This window comes from Thermobia domestica, chromosome 15 (assembly GCF_964235325.1).
Source record: "Thermobia domestica chromosome 15, izTheDome1.hap1.1, whole genome shotgun sequence".
NCBI classification, from domain to species: Eukaryota; Metazoa; Arthropoda; class Insecta; order Zygentoma; family Lepismatidae; genus Thermobia; species Thermobia domestica.
The window spans coordinates 131,094,585-131,119,822 of NC_137468.1; the positions used below are offsets into that span (position 1 = coordinate 131,094,585).

Consider the following 25,238-nt stretch of genomic DNA (forward strand, 5'->3'; position numbering starts at 1 on the left):
TTCATGACCAATCGAAAAACCTTCACAGTCATTATAAGAAAACTCTTGTAATATTTTAAGCTGTTTTGAATTTCGATAATAGAATTATTATTATTCCCAATTTGTATTTCAAAGTTAGGCAGGAAACTTATAGTTGACTCAAATTCGGTGTTACGAAGTACAGTCCTTTCTGCACCTCTGACATGGCACTAATAACTTACAATATTAGAAGTTAATATTAAACTGACATTGTTTGCTTTGGACATCTACTTTCAATAAGACATTACATAAGATTTCCAGTCTTATTTCGAATACACAGTGTTCTTATTTCTTGCAGCATATTTTTTGTTTGTTTGTAACTGGACGTTTCATCCACTTGAAATTCTTTTTCTTGAGCAATCTGTATTTGATTGTAAAAGTAGAAAAAAAAGATTTTTTTTAAAAAATAATGTTTATGCAAACTTCTAATTACTAATCAATGATTCAAAAAACACTTGTTTAATTTTCTTGCCTATTGTACACATTATAACTAAGACAGATATTGCCCATCGTTGTACCTTGAAGAATTTCCATTTGCTATGACACTTCAAACATTGTTGTTAATAGTCATAATGGGCATTGGGGTCCTTGTTGCTAGTTGTTATCAGCATTTAGTAAAGTGTTAATAATTTAAGAAATAATTTAGAATATTAATTATTTGCTTGGTCAGAAAGTAATTCATATAGTGTTCCTAACGAGTAAAGAGACAAAATCAAAATTGTTGCTTTATAATTACAATGCAAAGACATGTTTAAATAATCTTATATCCATTATTGCTGAGCAACCACTACTTAAAAAAATGTTGGGCACTCAAAGACAAAACTGAAAAGAATATGCGTTCGAAATTCCATATTTAAGTAAATTTTACGTTCATCCGTTGAGGTCAATTTCATCATGCCCTTTGCATCTGGATCATCATTGAGCGTGTCCAAACTACAAGGGTCATTCAGTGACAGTGCGAGTAGCATTTCGAGCTTCTTGTGCAATAAAGGCTACAGATTGGGAAGATTTATTGGAGAGGGCTCCTACTGCAAAGTGCGAGTAGCCTATAGAACAAACGAAGAAGGAGTGACCAAAAAGGTTGCGTGTAAAGCTATTGATAAGAAAAAAGCTTCTAAGGACTTTGTGACTAAATTTCTTCCACGTGAAATTAGCATTGTGAAAATGATTCGACATCCCCATATAGTACGTGTGTACGATGTTTTTGAATTTGATGATCATGTTTACATCTTTATGGACATTTGTGAGAAAGGAGATTTATTGGATTACATTCGCAATAGAGGAGCACTTCCGGAACACAGAGTGAAGCTCTTTTTCAAGTAAGTGCACAACACAGCTTTAAGAAATTGACATTAGGTATTCAGATGCTAGCGTAGCACAATTTTATTTAAGTCCCACGACTGTACCTTTTGCGCTAAATAGAGGCTCGTGCCATCCAGAAAACCTATTGAAGATGGTTACTTTTATGTAGTGATGTTCGCAAATTGAGCGAAGCTACTTGTGCCTGGATCCTCTGCTTGTCGAGTGCTAACAATTAAATCAGCAGCGTACTCAGAAATTTTCTCAAGGTGGGGAGGAATGGCGACATTAACTTTAATTTCTTAAGGGGGAAAGCGGCGGACTTTGTGACTAAATTTCTTCCATGAGACCTTTTTAGAGGGCAGCTACTTTTTGTATACCGAAAATAATTGATATATCAAAATTCGCTACAATATAACAAGTTTGGGGGCATTCGGAGGGGAGGTGGATGACATCATCAAGGGCGCCTGTCTCCTTGTTCCCTGTCGTCATTATGTGGAAGGGGTTCAAGCTCCCAAGTTCATATCGTTTCAGGATTTTTGCTTATCTTAATATGGTAAACGATTATTTTTTCATAATATGTTGTTCAACGGGGTTAAAAACCAGAAACCCTTTTTGCGTACGCCACTGAATTGAATCACCGATCATAAGATTACTTTTTCTGTTATGCCAACTATTTCGTCTATTAAACTTCTATTGACGAGCCATCTGCTAGCAATTTTAGAAGTCATTCAACCCCGATAGAAATTTTACTTGAGGAAGCATTAACATACATGATGCAAATTTTACTTTACACAAATTTTAAGTTCATTTAGGCATAAGGTGCGTTGCAAAATGATATGAACGATACAAAATATCGTTATATGATGTGAACGGAAAGGAAACGGAAAATGGAAGGGAGAGTGAATGACACAGTATTGTATTTATGGTGCACGAAAACAGGTGCTGTAAAAATAGACACGTAAGATGGCAGAATGAAACGAAAATTAAAAAAAAAAGAAAAAAAAAGATGAAGCCCAGGAGAAGTGTTAGAGAATGATACGAACACAAACATGTATAGCGTACACAGCTTGGTCACTGCTACTAAACACAGAGGTTTCTCGACGAGAAGGCGAGATGTATAGCAAATGAGTAGTAGATGTGTAAGGTAAAGTGCGAGTGGGACGGCGAGGACGTCTGTGTGAGGTGGCGAGTAAGAGTTGTCTGGTGCGAAAAGGAGTAAATAGTGACGTCTGTTAATGAAATTGTACTCGAATTGGGCGGACTGCCTGTGTCGTGAAAAGTTTTCGTAAAATTGGGATGCGATATGGAGTAAATAAATCATTAGGAAGGCCGCGTAAACTAACGCCACAATAGGAAAGACAGGTTTTGAAAAAGCTAACAAGTAAGGGACCATATGGTTGTCACGCAAATCAGATGCAGACATACGCCATCTGATTAAGCATGAAAAGATATGGAGAACACAGAAATTTAAGGTGCTAAGGGCCATAGGGAGCGGAGCGAGGAAAGAGGAAACATTGAATGTCGGCAAAGTTGAAGAAAGTTAGGAATGACGGAAAAGTTAATTTCTTGCAAACAGGGAAAGAAAGTCAACCAGAAACATAACAAGAGCATCAAGGACGAAGAAAGATCATAATCAGGGTTGCAATCCGGACCGCAGTGTTACCAGCGCTGCATAACATTGATATGGAAGGTATAGCACAGTATAGCAATTCATGCACAAAGACAAATATTAGTAACACAAAAGATAATTGAAAAGACTCTGTACACGTGCGTAAAAAGGTTTAACGATAGTCGTGAGTAAATAATGTACATGAGGGAGGACAAATATAGACATGAAAATGAAGGGGGTACACATGATAACACAGAAACGAAAGTGTTTGGGAGCATCGTTCCATGATGATGATGATGATCGGTGTTCTGCCCGAAGGCAGGTTTTGACCTGAAGGTCCCTGGGCTGGATGAACCCATGGTGGTTTGCATGGTTGGTGGTGAAGGCTTTCTCCGCCTTCAGTCATTTGTTCGTTACCAGTTTTCCTCTAGGCGTTTCCAAAAGATGATACGCTTTGGTTTTTTCAAATGTGGCTACTCCAATGAACACCCTGGACAGTTTGAAACACCTTCCGCATATTGCTTTGAAAAAGGACTCACAGAGGAATGCTGCAGAGACGCGTGTGACCAGCTTGCTTTCATCGCTGTGCTCACTGCGAGAAATGTTTGTGTGTTGACCACGCATTCATTCCTGATCTTCACGTCAACTGCAATTAAACTACAAATGGTGCGTACTGTTCTCTATTTTCCTCCATTTGTATTCACGCGGGTGTAATATTCACTCACGACTACGTTAAACCTTTTTACGCACGTGTACAGAGTCTTTTCAATTGTATTTTGTGTTACTAATATTTTTCCTTGTGCATGAATTGCTATACTGTGCTATATCTTCCATATCAATGTTATGCAGCGCTGGCAACACTGCAGTCCGGATGGCAACCCTGATTATGATCTTTCTTCGTCCTTGATGCCCTTGTTATGTTTAGCTTCTTTCTTTTGGTTGACTTTCTTTCCCTGTTTGCACGAAATTAACTTTTCCCGTTATTCCTGACATTCTTCAATTTTGCTGACATTCAATGTTTCCTCTTTCCTCGCTTCGCTCCCTATGGCCCTTAGCACCTTAAATTTCTGTGTTCTCCATATCTTTTCATGTTTAATCAGATGGCGTATGTCTGCATCTGATTTGCGCGACAACCATATGGTCCCTTACTTGAAAGTAATAGTGAATCATCCCTTACACAGTTGGTGCGAGACCCTAATATTCGTGTTCATGGACCTACCATATCAAGAGCTGTGAAACGCTGCAACTATCTTCGATAGAAGAAACGCAAGCAACAATCATGACTCACGGTGCAGCAATGGGTGATTTGGGCCGAAACACATGTGATCTGGAAGCAGAACTAGCGTCGCGTCATCTTCAACGAAAAAAAAAAAAAAAGATGATCCGATGGCTGGCGATATTACTGGTACGATCTGCGAAAGGAGGAACAGGTGTTCTCCAAGCGACAGCAAAGAGGACAGTCGATAATGGTGTGTGTGGGGGTGGGTGGGGGACTTCGGTAATTACGGTACAACAAACCTCTTATTCCCCACATTTCACATGACATGAACCACGTACCAAACAGTATTTGAAGACAATCTGTTACGGTTTTCAGCGTGAATTGCTAGTCCCGAGTTGACCTTACAACAGTACTGTACAATGCTAGTATCTACGTTGCTATTACCACCAGGAATTGATTTCGGGAGAAAGACACGATTATTCTTGACTAGCTTTCCAAATTCCCTGGATATAAACCCGATGGAAAAACTATGGGGAATATTGTGTCGCTCGGTGTACGCCAAAAGGTACCCAGTGCAACAATGTTCGTGAGATGCAGAATACCATCGTCGCTGCATGGAATCAAATTTATGGGACTCTATTGCAAACACTGATAGACAACATGTTTGATCGATTGTTCAAATTGGTATTACGCAGTGGCTTATTTATTGACTATTAAAACTTTTTTTGTATTGCGTTCGTATCATTTTGCAACAGTCAGTATGTGTTGGTTTGGTTGTCTTTTTGCTTTGCCCAGCCTTGGCAATGAGTGAGCTACCCATAGTCTGTTTACATATCTTCCTTATGCATCTTTACATATCATGTATCCCATCCGTGACGTGCGTTTAGTAAAGTAATGTTAGATATTTTGATCGTTCATATCATTTTACAACATACCTTAGCATAACCCTATCTAACGAATTGCTTGGGGATTTCCCCCTTAAATTGTGGTTTTTACTGCACTAAATAGAGGTTTGATATATTTAAAAAAGTTTGCATTAAAAAGTTTAATTAATATTGTAACACATTTTGAGATTTAAAACAATAAATGTGAACGATTATCACATTTAAGGATTGTTAATTTAAAATGATTACACATAAGAAAGTTAATTAAACTTGAAAAACAACTTGGAGCTCCCTCGTGGCTATATGTTTAACGTACGCATCTTTGGCGCGGGAAACCCGAGTTCTGTTTTAAATGGGATAATATGTAGTTCGAATTCCACGTTAAGCTGTAGATCCGCGTCTCATATATCCCCACTGCAGATAGGAATGCTAAACTCTAATCAACCAACCAATCAATGAAAAAAATCTTGCTTTAAATAGGTTGTTAAATCAAATTACTGAATATAATCTATTGCTTCTAAAAATCAATACACTACTAAAAGTTTCTTCTTCTCAAGATGCAATAAAAAGTACTGAAATCCAGAGCAAAATGACTAGGCCTAAATATATTCGTCAAAGTGAAAAAGAAAAAAAAAAGAAAAGAAAAAGAACTGCTAACATTAACATTATTGCCACTTATTGACAATATGGAAATATCGAAGTAATGATACTAGTTTTTGTCAATATTTATTGAAATACCCATATACCGTCAGTTATGAATAACCTGTCGTAGGATGATTTGGTCTTGAGTCGATCAGATGATAACCTATTATGCAGCAAGATATAAAATACTGTATTGACCAACAGTCGGTCAAGGATTTAGGCTGTGACTGCACTGGATCAGAATTGTTTATACATAATAATTACTATATTCTAGGCAACAGTGGTTTTTCCTATATTAGTGATATAGTAGTAATTACCATTATTATACTATTACTGCTATGTTTCTATTATTATAATTTGTCATTGCTAATAATAAATAGCCTAACCTAACCTAACCTTCGCAACTGGTAAGTGCCAGTGGTCGTTAGTCGCGTTGATCGAAGTGATTGTACAGCGATTCTAGTATTTGCGGCGTTCCGTAAGCGACGTATGTCAATTGTACTTTCTATTTAGTAATGGCATTTTCTTTTTTCTGTCTTAAATGCGGAAGATTTACCAATGCTTTTCCCTAAATACGATTTAAATACATTATGTATTCGTATATAGTATTACTTTGTGGGACCAGTTCATCTATTTTGGAATAACAGAAACACATCTGGCCGCTGTACTGGCGGGGACTCCAATCGTGATCCAATCGCCTATTACTTAGGATTCTATTCAATGTTCGTTTTCCAATTTGATTTCCAGTTAAAACTTTGAAAGCGATCCTAATTTCTTCCATTCTGACTACGAGACCTGCCCACCTGAGCCTCCTGGACTTGATTACCCTAACAATGTTTCATAAATGTTATAAACTATGCAGTTCCTTATTATGAAGTTTAGGCGCTCGTTGTAACTCACTCTTGTCAATGACCACGACGCTCCACCCACCCATAAATCACATTTCAAAGTGCCTTAAGAATGAGTGAAAACGGAGATGTTAAATTATTCAACATAAGTGTTTTGGACTTCTGATTCTGTTTATAAATATTACTAATGGTCTAAACTAATTTGTTTTTAAACATTTAAACTTACATTCAATAAAGAAAACGAAGACACGTTAAGTAGATAGTATATAGATAGATAGATAGATAGATAGATAGATATAGATATAGATAGATAGATAGATAGATACATACATACATACATACATACATACATACATATATTACCTTGAACTATGTTCTACTTTCATTTGTAAATTTTCTTTCAAAATTTCATTAATTTTGAAGGCAATGCGCGACCGAAATTTGATGATGGATTTAGAGAAGGTCTAAACATTATTTTTTGTGGATGTAATATATAAGAACTTGAGAACAAATACCCTGCTTGAGCGATTACATTTGAGAAGAGGCTATTGTACAAATGCTAAATGGACATTTAAATGTGAACTTTTCCAAATTTGGCAAACTTCAGGGCACATGCGTAGGGCACATATTATATTTCTTTTTCACTAATTTTTTTCTCCCAAATTTGCAATTATCACACGGTAATACGACCTGAAAAAAATTGAATTTTCCATTTCCTTTTGTCTTGGGTCCCAATATTCATCTCAACATTTTATCCTCAAATATTTTCAGTCTGAGTACTTTACTCAGAGTAAGTGACCATGTTTCACAACTATGCATTACAACCAGCGTAATAGTCGTGTTACTAAATATATATTTTGACTACAAAATATGTTGAAATGAATAATAACACAAATACCCTGCTTTCAGTCGACATTCAATATCTTCATGGATATGGTTTGGTCTGTTAATATTGATTCTAGATATTTGAAAGTATCCGCTTTGTTGAAAGTATTATTTGATATTTTCATACACCCATAATTTGCAGTATTACAGTCACAGCGATCTTCTATGTATTTAATTTTCTCTGCAATTACTTCTAAATTTATGTATTTGTAAACTTTTAATAAGATCTCTTAATTTCTCTCTATTGTTCTCCCATCATCCACTATTATATTTACATAATCAGCATACAGCATAACCTGGAGAATATCATTCAGCTATATGTTCTGGTTACTGTATTTCAGTTTCCTTTAAACATACTCCAGAATAAATTGAATAATAATGGCGAAGCGCATTTCCTTGTTTCAGGCCATTCTCGACATGCGTCGACGTGAATACAAGAACTTTTCTACTCGGACTTTACTATGGGATTCATTTAAACACACCTTAATTACTCTAAGTACGCAGAGTACGTAACTTTTTAGTATTCCAAATTATGTATGTTGTACTATGCTCTGAGTCATACGCCTTTCTAAAATCAATTAAGAATTTATGTACAATCCGCATCAAAAAATTGCGACAGCTAACACCGTGCAGTTAGGCCACCCAATATACACCTTCTTATCCCATAATCGTGTCAGGTAACGAGACCCCCTCTCTCTCCTCCTTTCTTCTCTCCCATTCTAAAACTAGCTAACAACATGAGCGCAATTGTAATTTCAAACTACACATGTATTAGTTTCGATAAAATGAAATAACAAAACCGAGAGGAAACAAGATTCATAAGTTGATGTAGGGAGAAACTGAAACACATACAATGAAAAATTGAAACCAATGGAGATTCAGAGATACAGAAATGAGGCAGAGAGAGAGAGAGAGAGAGAGAGAGAGAGACAGACAGACAGAGACTGAGAGAAGAGGAGAGAAGAATTAAACGAACAGGAAGAACATATAAAAATGTGGAATTCAAACGTAGTAAGAAAAGAACCTAACATTGTAAAGTTCCGTTTGCAGAAATCCAACAGTAATATAGAAATAACGTTTGTTTTTACATATTTTTCAGAACTATTCGAATATATAGAGGATGCTTTAAACATTCATTAAGTCATTTTCATAAAGGATAGCATACTCAATTTCCAGAAGAACTGTAGATCTCCGAGACACATCTAGGATAATGTCAAAAGTTTAACACACATGCTTTGTTTTCGCGTGGTTCGATTGCAAATTCGGTAGTGTTCATTGGACGTACTGATCCAAAATGTATTCTAATAAATCCAGTTGGTTATATTCTCAATTTCAGAGTACTAATGCAAACTGGAAAGAAAAACGAAAACAAAAAGCAACAAAGAAAGAGAAAATTGAATGAGTGCTATTTTACTGCTAAATTTCTATCGCAAATACCCTGTATTAAAAATCCGAAAGGTATCACAATAAAAAGTTACAAATGTTTGAAAGGAAAAGTTTATGTTCCTCATAGATATAGCATGTTTCAAATTTCAACGAGAATAAAACACATTGAATTATAGGATGGAAACTAATTTTGTGTCGAACTAGTATAAATAAAACTTTGTTTTCAAATAACCAAAGAGGTTACCATTTTCTAGTCTTTTCCGAAGATTTATCTGTTCTGAGCATCCGGCATCGATTTCCTATCTTGCGGATATAACGTAATTTGCACAGATAGAATGAACACGCTAGAGCTGAAACGGATCATCGTGTCAGTCGGATGATATTGGTTAGGTTATAGACCACCACTGGGTCGAGGATTCAAACCCGTAGTAACCCGGTAATTCGACTGAGACTAGGTAACCCAGAAGATAAAAAAGAAATTTCACTTATTCTCTTGCGTTTTAACAGTATTTCTGTTAGAGATGACCAGGACTGGAGATGTCATCCCCAGAGCAAGAAAATCACGAAGCCGAAGTTCCAGTTAACTAGATTTTCCAGACCAGGTATATCGGGCTCTTGCTCCGTTTTAACTTTGGAACACGCACACTCACATTAAGTGCGTGTGTGTGTGAGAGAGAGGGGAGGGGAGAAGTGAAAGATGCAAAGACAGGATAGAGAAAAGTCAAGAAAGAGAGAGAGGGGGACGAATATAAATATGAAACATAGTTATTCGCGTGGTTATATCCTATACATACTAAGATATAATTGCGAGGATGACAGTTTTTCTTAAATCGTTGATGCCCTTATAATGCACCGAATGTTTTCGTGTTTAGTACCATCTTCAAGTTCACTAATTTTTGCTGTCAAAAAATCGTGTTTCTTTGTTCTAAAGGTTTTAGAAATTTCCTACCTGATGTGAAGGAAAATTTGTGTAGTTATATCATTCGGATTTTGTAGCTAACGCAGTTTTGCCTGTTTTCTTTTCTTTTCTCTGCTAGTTTAGTGCATTCTTAGTCGAACCATTGTTTTTTTTGTTTGTTCCTATCTATTTCCATGAGCTCTGATTTTTCTTTTGCTGAAATTTTAATGCTATCCCTAATTTCAACCCAAGCATCCTCAACACTAAAACACTCCGAAACTTCTAAATCCGAAAATCTATTTGAAACTATAATCTAGTATTCCCATCTCTCTTAAATGCAAAGCATATTGTGTAAAAGCAAGAACATCAAATAAGGCAACGTTACTAAATTTCATTGATACGATAATATATACCTATTTCAAGACAAGTGATTCAAGTTAAAAAGAAATGTCAACACATTTGAGAGTGCAAAAAGTACCAAAATAATGTCAAGTGTAATTACTTTGTTCTGAAGAAGGGTACTGAAGAAACTTTAATACATATAGGCTGTTCAAATGAGAGAGAGTTTGTTTTGTAGCCGTATTTAATATTGATTTCAGTGATTAGTGGCAATGCGTTCCTCTTTTGTCACATTGTTTTACTGCGGTAAATTATTAAATGAATCATTTCTGAGTGACAGCACATTAAGTTTATTCTGTGAGAAATTTAAAACAATGTCTGATTGCCTTAAAACTGATCCATTTGTTCGATGGTTAATAGTGTGGACAAGACAAAAAGAGATAGACTTTTCTTGAGACTGGTAATGATAATTTCATAATTCTAATGTGCTTTCAAAATGTTAAACATACCAAAATGACTTCAGACACCAAAATTCTTATACACTTTTTAATTACAAATAATAAATCACAAATATATATAAGGGAACATTCAATAAGTAAAATATGCATTTTTATAAATATCTAGTATTATATGATTATTTGGTTATTTAGTGCACGTGTAAAACGACACAAGAGAATAATTGAAAAGAAATACTTATAAACTATCATTTAACATGAAAACAACAAATATATTATAATTATTTATTAATTTGAGGAAAATTCTTTTCTTACAAATAATAACAAATGAGTCACGTTCTAAGCTTTTGTCAATTATCTTTGCTAATTTGTTTGCATTGATTAAATAATTACAATTGTTTGAAAGATTAATTCTAATTTCGTTGACTATCAGTTTTAACTTCAGTGGCACAACTTTCTAACTATGTAATTTTACAATGTTCTTTCAGAAGTTCATGGTAATTTTCATTACAATGTTTAACTACTAAATCTAGCCAAATTTTTATCGTTTCTTTAATTGGTCTCCAAATTTTCAGTCTATCTACAGGATGTACGTACACCATAAGATATTTCTGTAAGTGGGTCTATCAATTCTATTTTTTTTTTTCAGAAATTTTCTTATGACAAAATAACCTTCGCAAACAGAAATAGCAAACCGGTTTACACAAGGAATACATGCATCCGATTCCTGTTCATGATTGTTTTAGAACTACACAATTTGTAAAAATTTGAAATCGCAAGTATTTAAAAGTTTCAAAATACACATGCTTCTTATTTCAATTTAATATTTTGATTTCTCTTCCCCGTTCGAAATAATTATTATGACATGTTTCGTTTATTTCATTTTCCAGGACATAAAAAGAAAAAATGTTTTCAAAAATTATTGAAACTTTTACTATATTTATTCTAAAAATTGACAAGTTTTCTGGAATTTATTTTTCCTTTAATTTGATCTCAAATCTGCTGTTTATTTTTTGCAAGTTAATTCTATTAAGTCTTTTTACTGTGTGCTTATAACTATTGGTCTTTGTCTGAGACCTGACAATGACATTCTTACATTTCGAAATTTTCTATGTTTTATTGTTTAGTGAAACCTTTTAAATTACTAGCAAATTGTTACTATTACTAATATTTGGGTTTCTTTCGAAAATATCTAGTATTAGCAGTAACATATATTACTGCTATTTCTTTTGAATATTTCAGTTAGCGTACATTAATTGAAGATCTGTTGAATGATTTTCTTTTTGTTTTCCAAAGGAATTTACATTATGATCTAGAGCATTTTTCCTTTCCATATGCAATAATTCTGAGCGTTAGAGCTATTTTCCAGAACGTTAATTTTCTTATTTTTAATTCTAATTGAACTTACTCTAAAACGTTTCTTTTAAATACTAGATTTACAGTTATTTTTTCTCTCGCGGTTGTTAAATCTACATCGAGGAGCTGATTAGGAGTGACCTATTGACACATTAAATTTTGAAGACTCAGTTACAAGTATCTTATTGTTTTTTTACATCTACATATTTTACTAAATTTCTTAGCAATTTTCTGTTACTAAAAAACCTAATCTGAGCTCTATCGATTTGCTCATAAATTTTGACAGGATTTAAAATTTTATAGTAGCATTTACTTTCTACAATCGGTAGCATGTACACAATCAAACCAACCAGCAACATAATTATTACAGCGTCTATCTTACATATGACAGCAACATGATGCATTTCTACAGTATTTATGTATTTCGTTTTGCTCAAACGAATTCTGGCAGACCTGACGTTCATGGAAATTACTAAATGAGACACCAAGGCTACACAAACATTATTACTACTGTGCATGGAGTTGAGAAGATGGACCTGCTCCATCAACAACCTCAAGAAAGTAACATTATGACCCAAAACGTTTCTTCTCTATCATCTGGTCTTTCAACATAATAGAAAATCTTTCTTAAAAGTTATTGACCCACCGACTGCACTCCACCATCAGTGTGATGTAATTTCTCTCGTGTGATGTAATTTCACTCACAAAAACATTGTGAACTTTTGTGGCCGTATCACAATTACACTGAGACATAATACATTATCTTATTCTAGAATTATTGTAATTCAATTTTTCCTGATTTACATTTGTTGACGTAAGGCTATTATGAACTACAAGTGTCATTTCTACTTTCAATGATTCTTTATAACAAATCCTATCGTTACTTTCACATGCTAATTTGTCAGTAGGACCTACTTCAGTGCCAACACAGTTATTAACGTTTACAACTTCAGATTTTTGACACGGTTAGTATGTTTCTATTTTTTTTGTAAACATTTAACAATTCGTTCGGGAGTTTCCTGACATTGAGGTTCAACTTTATTCATTTTTCTACAATTATCTCTAATTTCCCTAATTTCTTGCGCCTTTTCTATGATCTTATTTTTCACTCATTTATTTGCTCGGTTACATTTTTGGATATCCGTGCTATGTTTTGTTCTAGAGTGTCAACTTTAGTTTTTAACTGTTCACTACTAGCGTCAATCTTAGAAGTAAACTCTTTAATTGCTTACAACATAGACACTAATTGCGTTTCGGTATCCATATTGACGAGACAAAAATGCAGAACACATGAAATCAGAAATATGTCAGTCACTAGATAGAGATTGAAGTTTTGACACAGTCATTCGTCAATCACTTGCTTGTCACTAGTCCCTGTAGGGAACGCCATTTTATATAACAGTTATGGGTTCATCCATATATCCATGTAAAGGGCAAGTCATTTTACATAACAGGACCGGGGTTCGAGTTCGTATTTCGGCTCCGAGCGCAGTTCCGGATCGCAGTTTTATGTTTAGAATACGACAGATTCATTCAGCTAGTACTACCAATAGTTTTATGTGTGAACCCAAAGTAGATATTTGTGCTTACTCTCAATACCCTCACTTCTACAATTGCTTTGATTTAGAAAGGTATGGATTTGTTTCTAATCTATGTCTTCTTTAGCCCATGTCACACATTAATAAATGTATTAAAAACATAGAATCACGAGGTCCAGTGACCGAAGTTCAGGTGTTTACTAATCCAACAGAATGATTAAAAAGTAATGGTATCTGCATTACCATTAATGGTATCTGAACACACATCTAAATCATTTCTTAAATACCTATAACGTTTAGTTACATGATGTTACACTAACATGCACATGTAAAAGCATTTGAGACTCACATAGTACTAAAACGTGTATTGCGGAAAATATTAGGAGAGCTTAACTGTTTGAAATAAATTAAAAGTAATTTACATTTTTATGCAAAATCTTTCACGAGTCTTTTTGTTGTCAGGGGCGGATTAAAGGAGGGGGCGAGGGGGGCGATCGCCCCCCCCCCAAGAGCCCTCTAAAATATTAAAATTAAACACACTGCCGCTCGTAGCTTACCGCCACACGAACGAAAGTTTGGGATCATTTTTGCATTATTTCAAAAGAGGGTTAATTCTTTAAATTCTATTTAAAAATAGTCTCTGTTTAGCATGGCGCGTTTACGCTAACGATAATTCGAGTAATAATATCAGATAAATCTCAGGAAGAAGAACGATGTTACTTGAGGCCAGAACATCTGCTGGTTCTTTCCCATAAGGAGAGGGATCTATTTTTGTAAATATTGTTCACTTTTTGCAACGGTTTTTTTTTGGGGGGGGGGGGTATCGAAGAAACGTGCCTCTCCAAACTCTTGAGATTAAACCTTTGAAGAAATTCGCTACTTTCTACGGTATTTTAGAAACTCACAACAAGGCACAATATCACATTAACGCTCTTGCGGTCTGAAAAGCGTTTCTAAAAAACTACTGGGAACCAGTGAAATCAGTTGAGAATCAAATCAACTCAAGAAGACAAGTCATCCAAAATCGCGACAAACTGAAATTAATGTTAGGAAATGTGATATTCCTTGGAAGGCAAGGCATTGCTTTTCAAGGCCACACGGACAAGGACGCCGATTTCTCCGTAAATTTGGGGGGCCATTCAGATGCAGAATGTATATATGAGGATTTTAAGACAAATTGCATTCAAATTATGTCAAATATTGTATATTCATAAATACAATAGGGAGGCCCACATGAGATTTGGTGGGCCCGGCCTCCCTCCACAGGATCGGCCCCCTTGCACAGAGACGGTGCGTGTGCGGATAATTGGACCTCAGATGGTGACAATGCAGAAACTAAGTTCAACGAGGGCAATTTTCGAGAATTGCTCAAATTTAGAATGGCTTGTAGTGACGATCTCTTAAAGAATCACTGGAAGAAAGCACGGAAAGGACCATTTTTGCCAACAAAACCACACAAAATGCCCTCATTGAGGATTGGGGATGAGAAATCACGTCTGTAAAATTGTCAATCGAGTGCGAGAGGATCAGTCTTATTCTATTATGTTTGATGAGACTACGGTCGTTTCGCACCCATCTCAGCTGTCTTTGATTCTAAGGTACGAACATATGGGTGAAATAAGAGAAGACTGCTTCGGTTTCATTGATCCTCGATCAGCAGAGCAGAAAGGTGAGGACATTGGTTCGAGCTCGGAATCCGAAGATGCAGAACCGACCGAACTCTCACTGACTCGAGGGAAAATTGGAGAAATTGTTCTATCTTTGCTAGAGAATTCTCACTCGACTCGAAAAACTGCGTTGGTATTGGTACAGATGGTTGCGCCGTCACGACCTCTCAAAGTCGCCGGGCAGTGCAGGAGATCCAGAAGGAGGCTTCAAACGCGCTGCACTGTTCATATTGCAGTCACAGCCTCAACTTGTCCATCTTCAGGTCGTCGTCAGTACAGTGCATGAGGAACTGCCTGGGAACAACGAAAGAGATCATTGCGTTTTTCACCGCATCGTCAAAACGTAATACTGTCATTAAGCTTATGGTTAGTGGCCAGTTGGAGACATTGTGTGAAACGAGATGGGTTGAACGGAACGACGCGGTGTTACGATTTCACGTGAAATTTTAATAAATAAGTGAGGTTCTACAGTGTGTTCCAAGTGGCCCGAGTTAGATACAGCAGCCAAAGCATGGGCACTTTCTTCTGCCATGCACGACAGCGAGTTTATCGTAACTATTACGTGTCTTCAGGGTGTTCTCACGATAACCCTCCCCTCAATCGACTTTTGCAGAAGACAAATTTAGACATAAACGCAATGTCAGATGCCATTCAGGACACTATCGCAGCATTAAACAAGAAGCGTTCAAACAGCAAAGAATTCAAGACAACTTTCGAAGCAATATCCAGAATGGTTGCCAGTGTCGACGTGCAGATTCAAACTCCTCATCTCACCCAAAGACAACACATCGTACGAACTTCAGGGCAGATGACACGACATCTTACTACTGAAGAACTGTCTACATTCCGTTGATAGAGTCGGTTGTAGAAGACCTCAAAACTCATCTTGCGCAGGAAGTTTTAAATGTATACGGACTCAACATTCTATTGCCAACACGCGCAACTGATTAAACTCTGAGCAACAACTTCCGCGTTCTAGCATAAAGATTTTACAAAACTATCGGAACTCAAGAAAAACTATCGGAACCCTCTTTAGTTCTGAATTTGCAATCTGTACTTCTAAATGGAAGAGAATTAAAGAGAAAGGTGGAACTCTATCACGGACTGCGTTGGAGGCCTTGACCACCAGCGACGAAGATCTTCACGTGACTATTCGAAAACTGCTGCGCATACTTGTAACCCTGTGGTACGGATTCCACGTTAATCAGTAGGTCTCATATAGCCTCACTGCTGAAAAGGACGTTTAACTCAACATCAACTAAATTTGTAACCCTGCATTCGAGCGTGGCCAGTGCAGAACGATCTTAATCCACATTGCACTGACTGAAAACGTGGTTGCGATCTCGTTCTGGTGAAAAGCGGCTGAATGGACTAGCACTTTTAAATGTCATAGGGACATTGTCGTAGATCGCGACAATATTATATCGACAAATACGCTTTGTGTGGTATTCGCCGAAAAGCGTGTTTTGCGTTGTAACTTGTAAGTTCTTTTGTCCTTTTGTTTAATTCCTCTTACTAAAATACAGAAACATTATGAGCGTTCTAAAATATGTTTAACCTGATATTTTTTCTAGCGAAATATTTAGTAAAGTATAGCCACGACCAGGCCTGTAGACAGAATATCTTTTCGGGGAGGTGGCATTGTGGTGAAAATTCCGTAGCAATTATATCTTTCACCCTCTTTTTTTGTGTGGGGGATTTTGGGGAACATATCCCACTCTACAATAAAGAGCCCCCCCTAAGACGTTTTGTTTAATCCGCCAATGTTTGTTGTAATTACTGAATCTGGAATATTATATAAAATTTCTATTCCATGAAAATTGTACATTAATATTATAAGTTTCACATGCTATTATTATTATTATTTATCTACATTGCTAGTTTTTTTTGTAACAACTAAACCCCTGTGTTTCATATAATGTTACAATAGTGACGCGTACACAACAAATTTCGAGACGCGGACAAAACACATTATGATGCCTGGATGCATTTAACATCACGCATTATAGCGTTATACTTAGCTCTATCTTGTTATGACGGTGTGTGCAGGTACTTTACATTTTTGCGATGCACATCTAGTAATGAAAAGCACATTCAATTAATGATTATAAGTGACTTCTTTACCCTTTTAATGACTTGCATTCACTGTTCTCTCCCTCCACCCGCGAGGTGCGATTTTAAGTTCGTGTGTTAGTTTACACGACTGGTGTATTCATGTGAACGTGGGCGAGAGAGAAACACACTTTTAGTTTGCACCAGAAAAATGTAAAACAGCAATTTTATTTTTTGTTTGTATGGGATTATACTTACATTATTACGCTTAAATTAGTTATTAGTTTCATACTTCTTTATTTTCCATTGAAACACTATTTTAACCTAAGAAATCCATATTTCATTTCGGGAGACTGACAGAACTATTCGAGAGTCTCCTGACGAGTTCCTTTAGTTTAAACCAAGAGGCAAGGCGGGCTTGGTATACGAAGTAACAACTAAAATAACTTTGAAGAACCACAGACACTCCCTATAAGAACATAATTTTGCCTTCGCAGCTTACTGAGCTATTTCAATCGATGACCAAAGCTAAGAACGAAAGTGTACCATGAGGTTCTTGGTTGAGTTGATTTTGGGTTTAACGTCCCGTTCAGCAGCGAGGCTATATGAGACGTGGACCTACTGATTAACGTGGAATCCGAACCACATGAGCTCCCGCCGGGAATCGAACCCGGGTTTCCCACGCCAAAGGCGCGTACGCTAACCGCTTAGCCATGAAGGAGCTCAACCATGAGGTTCTATTAGCTAAAAATTATATATAACAGTTCTGTATTGTCATAACATTTACCAATACTTATATTTGTGTGTATATTGCTCCTGTCTGGAGTGCTGCCACATTTCCTGATCAAAATAAAAATTAATGCACTATGAAAGATAGTTTAAAAATAAAAAATGAGCAAGTAGTATTGATGTATTGAGGTAGTATAACACCTCGAGGAATTTTCGACTGCATACAACAAATAGCTTTCATGATATTTCGCGACGAAGTTCACCCTGTAATTATATACGGAGAAAGATTTCGGTCAACAACGTTAGACATGGCCTTAATTCTCTAGTCAAAATAAAAACAACCATAGCACAGATTCCTATGAAATTCGCCCTTTCTAGACATAAGTAGTAGTCACATAGTCGGTAGAGCAATGTGAAAGCACTTTTGGTCGTGAGGATACATGTTCGCAATTTCAAACCCTGTTTGAAGTACAACACATTCATAAACTCTTAGCAACGAAAAGGATATGAAATACTTTACTCAACGTTCCCGTTTTACGCTCTAGCAAATGAGAAGAACGATTATGGAATTAAATGATTATAAAAGAATTGATTTATAAGAATCTGGGAGGAGACAAAAAAACGTGTGGAAGGTCTCATCCACCATAAGCTTGGTAGCTATCTATGCCTGATATCCCCACGCATAAAAATAACACTAGTTAACAAAGGTTTTGTTACATAAAAGGAAATACCTGTTCTTAAAGGAACTTTTTGCGCTGAATTCGAATATGCACTCGGTTTTTCTCCATCACGTACGATTTTCCCGTAACAGAGGGATTTTCGGGAAAATCCCTCAAAAATTTCCCTTTTCGTTTATTTTACACCCCAAGATCTTGTCCCCTTGCATATACTAACATAGAAATTATACCTAAGTATACTTTGATTCATATTTAACAAACCCTCCAAGTTTCGTAATAATCGCTTTATTCTTTCTAGAGAAATAAATATGTTTGTATGTATACTGTGTGTACTGTTTATTGCACCTTATAGTAATGCTTTCAGATCTCTTAAGTTGAGGTAAAACGTTTTGCTTTATTACCACAAACACATATATAAAATATAATACAATATAATTTACAAGTGTGACAATTTACAATAAACAATAATACAAATGTACCAAAAGGTCATGAAAAGACAATCAAAACTATCACAATATATGAAACTTCCATTGGGTTACAGAAACGTACACTACTTCCTTCTTTTGTAAGAAATGTTGCATTCTCTAACAAGACCCCAACAATAGTCCCCCATCATTGAAGGATCCCATCGTCCCTGGTACCTTTTCTCCATTGCCATTATATCTTGGTGGAATCTTTCCCCCTGTTCGTCGCTGAGAGCACCTAGGTTAGCAGGAAAGAAGCTGAGGTGGGAGTGCAAAAAGTGGATTTTTAAAGACATCCTACAACCCAACTCTTTGTATTTCTGTATCATGTCCTGTACGATTTCTGTGTAACTCTCAGCTTTGTTATTGCCCAGAAAGTTGCGCACAACACACTTAAATGCTGTCCAGGCAGCTAGCTCAGCACTGTTTAACTTGCTGTCAAAGCTATCATCAAGCATTAATTTCCTAATTTGGGGACCAATAAACACTCCCGCTGAAATCTTAGCATCACTCAGGTTAGGGAACTTATCTCGCAAATACTTGAAACCTTCACCAGATGTGTCCATGGCTTTGACAAAGTTTTTCATAAGTCCTAACTTGATATGAAGTGGCGGTAGTAATATCTTATTAGGATCTACCAAAGGAGCGTATTTGACGTTGCATTCTCCAGGTACGTAATTCACTCTAGGTTCCCATTCCTTCACTTCATAATGTTTGTCATCAGCTCGGCTATCCCATAAACATAAAAAACATTGGTACTTCGTGTAACCGCACTGCAGTCCTAATAAAATACCAACTACCTTGGAGAATTGTATATATATGTATTAAAATATACATATACTGTACGTTTAAAAAAATATACGTTGGAAGTACATTCTATTTTTATACACGTTTCTAATTTACAGAGAGCAATACAAGTGTATTGTTGACTATTGTAAATATTCATTTTTATGTCTGTGTTTGTAGTAATAAAGCAAATCGTTTTTACCCCAACTCAGGAGATCTGAAAGCATTGCTATCAGGTGCAATAAACAGTGCACACAGTATACATACAAATATATTTATTTCTCTAGAAAGAACAAAGCGATTTTTACGAAACTTTTAGGGTTTTTTAAATATAAATCAAGGTATACTTAGGTATAATTTCTATGTTACTATATGTAAGGGGACAGGAGCTGGGGGAATAAAATATCTGAAAAAGGGAAATTTTTGAGGGAATTTCCCGAAAATCCCTCTGTTACGGGAAAACTGTACGTGATGGAGAGAAACCGAGTGCATATTCGAATTCAGCGCAAAAAGTTCCTTTAAGATCAGGTGATTTTTCTCATGTAACAAACAAAAAGTTTAAATTTGTTAACTAGTGTAATAAAAGGACGAATAAGAAATTAGTGTTTCCGAAAGGAAATTATATATGAAAATTTTTGTACTAAAAATAAACAATGCACTATTTCTATTGAAATTCGTGACCACCTAGTACGATGTTCATTCAATAAATTTATTGTTGATGCGCCGGCTTTAAAATTTTTCTTTGTATTACTATTGTTTGTTATATAATTCTATTTCTGTTTTCTGCAGACAAATTGTATCGGCGGTGGAACATCTTCATTCCATGGATATCAGCCATAGGGATCTCAAATGTGAAAATATTCTCCTTGCCACCAAAGATATCGTGAAGCTTGCCGATTTCGGCTTTGCCAGGTGGTGTAGAGACGATTCAGGTAGGCGGGTTCTTAGCAAGACGTTTTGTGGAAGCGCGGCCTACGCAGCGCCCGAAATTTTGCAGGTCAGTGAGATTAAACATTTTGCATGAATTACACTGAGTAATGACTCAGGTCTTATTTTAAGAGTAGGTTAACATTTTTTTTACAAATTTTGTGGAGACAAGATGCATACAAACTAATACATGTATAACGAAAAAAAAGTGTAGAATAACTTGTACACCCACCGACAAAAGTATCTCCCCCCTAAGTGCCCTAATTCCATTACTTGGGGTCCAGGCCTTTTGCAGTTGTGGGAACGCCTAGACAGATGCAACCCAACTTACACGCAACTTTTCTCGCACTGACAGTAGTTGGTAGCACTGAGGCAAGTCTGTATGGAAGTAAAATTGTGAGTAGATGACGCACGAAACATTTCTCCATTCTGAGATCAATCTCTCTGGTTCAGAGAGTGTTGTCAAATGAACATCATATGTTAATCTCAATATTACTGTGTATGTAATGTATTTTTTCATTATGTACTGTATATTCAAAGAAATAAAAACACTGATCACATATGAATCAGAAAATGCTTGAAAATATCAAATCTAGAACAACTGCTGGAAATAACTTCGTAAATGATTGCCTCCATTGAGAAACTTTCTCTAATTCTCCTCATTCCAACATCTTTCTCTTTCTGGAGGAGAGAATATCTTACTTGTCACACTGAGTGTGCATTGAAATTGAAACACTTTAAAAAGTTTCGGCCTGGCGGGGATTCCAACCCGGGTCCACCAAACAGAAGTTCAATCCGCGCCATTTACATTTCCACTCAAACTAATGCCTAGTTAAAGCGGGGGCGCGGGGGCTCAGTGGTAGAGCGTTCACCTCCGGTGCTTGGGGTCCCTGGTTCGATCCCAGCTCGCGCCGTGTGGACTTTGTGGTGGACAAACACCGTGCTCGTGGGTTCTCTCGGTGTTCTCCCGTTTCCTCCCACTTTCTTTATTCCACCATTTCACTCATTTCTCATTATCACCTTCTCCTTTAGCCTAAGCGGCATAACCGTGGGACGTTAAACTTAAAGATTTCATTTCATTTTTTAATGCCTAGTTAAAGCGGTTTCGTGGAAAAATATAAACAAGATACTCAAATATAACAAAAACAAACAAATATAAACAAAATTTAAATAAAAATATAAATAAGAACTATATAAGCAACTTATGTGAGTGTCTTAATGACTTACTCCAGATTTCCTTGTTTAACTCAAAAACAAGTTATATAGACGTTCTTCAACGAAGAAAATATCACGAAACGTTCTTCAAGTTGAGGCTATGCCATCGGCAGAGCCATAGCTTGTTAGAGGGGCAAGGGCAACTGCCCCTCAGAGAAGCTCTCCGCCATTCGATGGGGCCCATTTCCAGATAAAATTTTCTTACTCCATATACGATAGGAACATGAAATTAGAAATGAAGCATCATATAGGGACGCTACCTTACATAAACAAAACAGCACACAAAAAATATATATAGAACAAAAATGAGTTGTGGACTCATGTTGTTTCAGTACAAAATGTCTACTATTAGGGGCTCTGAAATAATATTTATTCGTATGGATTTGAGATTTATCAATATTGTCCCCTTAATAATTTTGTCATGTATGGAATGGGCCCAGAGAGTAACTAACGGAACCGCAGTCCTTGCCGTGCGGGAGGGCCCACAGGCTCCGGGGGGCCATACAGATTAAGGGAAAGTTGGAAAGAGGGTGCCCAAGAATTAGAAGAACAACTTTTTCTAGCTGGCCAAAATAAGCTTATTAATGCTTGCTCCCCCAGAAAAAATCTAAGTTACAGCGCTGGTCATCGGTTGCAGGGATTGTCCCGATTTACATTACATTTCGTCTTTTACATACGAGACTTCTAATTTCCAAAGAAGAAAAGACGACAGAAATTATTTTCTCATTCTTTACATTGTATCAACACGTGTAGAAATAGACAGTTCTATGTTTATGTCCCATAACTACTAGTTTATTTTCTTATGTTCATATGAGGAGTTTGTTTCAAATTGAGGCCACGTGATCATGCGGCTGCTGATCATGAGGCACAATCCACTAGGGGTTCGAATATCTCTGAAGAGTAAGGTCAGAATTTTAACTGTCCTCAGTATTTCGGGGACCCATAAAAGGTAAGAGAAGGTTGGAAAGAGGGGGCCCAAGAATTAGGAAAACGACTTTTTCTAGGGGGCGCAAATAGTGTATTAAAGTAGGATAGTGTCCAATCTTCGCCTCGCCTTTTGTTATCCTTGGGATAGGTATACAGGTATATACGGGCTTACGATAGTTTTTATGTGGTTAGAGGTACTTTTTTACCTGTTTGTGGACCGATAATGACGTAATTTTACCCATAATTCACCTGATTTTTCATTAAACAAACACAATTCATTTTTTATTTTCCCTGTTCATTTTTTATTAGTCCACAGAAACCCCTATTCATTTTTTATTAGTCCACAGAAAGCCCTGCTCATTTTTATTAAGCATCAGAAACCCCTATTCATTTTTTTATTAGTCCTGAGAAAGCCCTGTTCATTTTTTAGCAGCCCTCAGAAGGCCCTGTTTATTTTTTTATTAGTCCACAGAAAGCCCTGTTCATTTTTTATCAGTCCACAGAAAGCCCTGTTCATTTTTTATCAGTCCACAGAAAGCCCTGTTCATTTTTTATTAGTCCACAGAAAGCTCTATTTATTTTTAACAGCCCTCAGAAGGCCCTGTTCATTTTTTATTAGTTCTCAGAAAGCCCTGTTTATTTTTTAACAGCCCTCAGAAAGCACTGTTTGTTTTTTATTTACCTTATGACGCGTGTAAGATGTTTTCGCTGGCGCCCGTACTGTCTGGTTATGCTGCGACTTTCCTTTATACTTTCCCCGCCCGTCCACTTTGTATATTACCGATTGTCCATTAACCGTACTGTATTGAACGTTAACTTTGCACTGGCGCCATTATTGTCGCGAGTTTTTTGCCCGCCCTCTTTGTATATTTGCCGCTTGGTAGCCGTGGACGCTAATGGTATTTTCCTTTTATAGATACCGGCACACTTTGTATATTTATCCAATATTTTAACTTAAGTAAGAAGAGAAAGTTTACTTACCTTTGATGACACGCCCGCTATTTTGCTGTTTATTTCCTGGTTGCGGTTGGTGGTTCATTGATGTTGACAATCTTCTTTATGACGTAGAAGAACTTGTTGTGCGAACCGAAAGCAAACAAATATTGCGATACCGCCGTTGTATTTTCGGTTTTAGGTATATTTATAACCTCGGTTGACTATTTGATTCAGGCTATTTTTGAATTTAATAAAATAATAATTAATTAGCTGAATATATAAATTTGATATTGTAATTTTATGAAAAGCATAATTATTGTGCACTTATGTATTGAAGAATTTTTTTTAAAAAAGTACGAGAAACTATACATTATTGGAGTGGGGATATTTTTATGGCGCTTACACGTACACTATCCGAAACTAGCTATGTTTACAAGCTAACGTTGTATGTTGGTACTTTTATGTTGCTTTTTTTTCGGAAGCATGGCTTATTTGACACTGATTGCAGGTACAGCATTTGATTGTAGGATATTTGTTGTACCTTGCAAGTCAGAACTGTTCTTTTACACATTTGGATTGATAATACAGTTCAATTGGAATTTTTGGTTATTATTATTATTATTATTATTATTATTTGAAGTATGAAAATAAGTATTATTTTACGTAAATAGAATTGGAACTTGGGCTCTGAATTAATACTCCGTTATGTTAGGATATATATGACTGGAAGAAAGTTAGTTTTGTATGCTTCATGAAATTATTATAAGTATGTGATTGCGTTTTTAGTATATGAAATTGGATAGAAATAAGAGTACATAACACGTAGATGAGATCGTTTTTATTCCATCCCACTATTATTTAATTGTGAAATTACACGTTACAATTATTTGATATTATAATACAGTTATTATTTTGTTACTAATTGCGGAGGCCATATGATTTTAGTTTACTTTTGGATTGTAATATTTAGATTTTAATGTTTAGTGTGTGTATCCTACCAGTTATGTAATTGGCAAGATCGAACAAACAATTTGAAAATGTGTAGAAGTCTTGTTTACCAACCTAATTTTGTGCTGTTTAGATTTTCATATTACATATATATAAGAATAGACATTCCATACCTAGGTTGAAACTGAAATTGTATTTTAGATATTTTGGAGAGTGGATTTTAAGGATACCCATTTAGATACTTATTCTTTTATTTAGGGTGCTGCATTTTATTTACAATATTAATGCATAGACATTCAAGATATAAGACCTGAATTTAATAATTTTATTACTAATTTAATACAGCTTGTATTCAAAATATTGGTGAGATTATGGATTGTCAAGTCAAGCGTGAATTTTACTAATTAAACTATATTTACTACGTATGGCACTAATTTTACTAGAACTTGCAATAGTTTTAAGCTGTTTTGTTTGCATGAAATTAATATTAGCGGTTTGATTTACGTTGGAATTATTTGAATTATGCTTTGA

General features: G+C 36.0%; 1 protein-coding gene across 1 annotated transcript in view; it reads left to right on the forward strand.

The window, feature by feature from the left end:
* Positions 1-590: 590 nt before the first annotated feature.
* The window catches only part of LOC145671237 (testis-specific serine/threonine-protein kinase 3-like), a 137,114-nt gene continuing 112,466 nt past the window's right edge, over positions 591-25,238 (forward strand). Inside the window, exons 1-2 of the mRNA XM_081740137.1 lie at positions 591-1,337; positions 20,544-20,751. Coding sequence (XP_081596263.1) covers positions 913-1,337; positions 20,544-20,751 — 633 coding nt within the window. The 5' untranslated portion in view covers positions 591-912. The remainder of the gene's footprint in view (positions 1,338-20,543; positions 20,752-25,238) is intronic.